This window comes from Hyposmocoma kahamanoa, unplaced genomic scaffold (genome assembly GCF_003589595.1).
Source record: "Hyposmocoma kahamanoa isolate Upper Pololo Valley unplaced genomic scaffold, ASM358959v1 82, whole genome shotgun sequence".
Taxonomy (NCBI): Eukaryota; Metazoa; Arthropoda; class Insecta; order Lepidoptera; family Cosmopterigidae; genus Hyposmocoma; species Hyposmocoma kahamanoa.
Window position 1 is genome coordinate 510450 of NW_020654133.1, and position 238 is coordinate 510687.

The 238-nt window shown below is 53.8% G+C and overlaps 1 protein-coding gene across 1 annotated transcript in view; it reads right to left on the reverse strand.

The window, feature by feature from the left end:
- The window catches only part of LOC113234247 (glutenin, high molecular weight subunit DX5-like), a 17658-nt gene that overhangs the window by 4349 nt on the left and 13071 nt on the right, over positions 1–238 (reverse strand). Inside the window, exon 14 of the mRNA XM_026469546.1 lies at positions 21–238. Within this exon, the coding sequence (XP_026325331.1) occupies positions 21–238 (218 nt within the window). The remainder of the gene's footprint in view (positions 1–20) is intronic.

A 238-nucleotide genomic window follows, 5' to 3' on the forward strand; every position in this document is an offset into this window, starting at 1 on the left:
TTCTGGGTGCTCAGGTTGTTGTGGGTGCTCAGGATGTTGCGGGTGAGTAGGTTTTTCTGGGTGCTCAGGTTGTTGTGGATGCTCAGGTTTCTGAGGGTGCTCAGGCATCTGTGGGTGCTCAGGTTGTTGCGGTTGCTCAGGTTTTTCTGGGTGCTCAGGTTGTTGTGGGTGCTCTGGATGTTGCGGGTGAGCAGGTTTTTCTGGGTGCTCAGGTTGTTGTGGATGCTCAGGTTTCTGA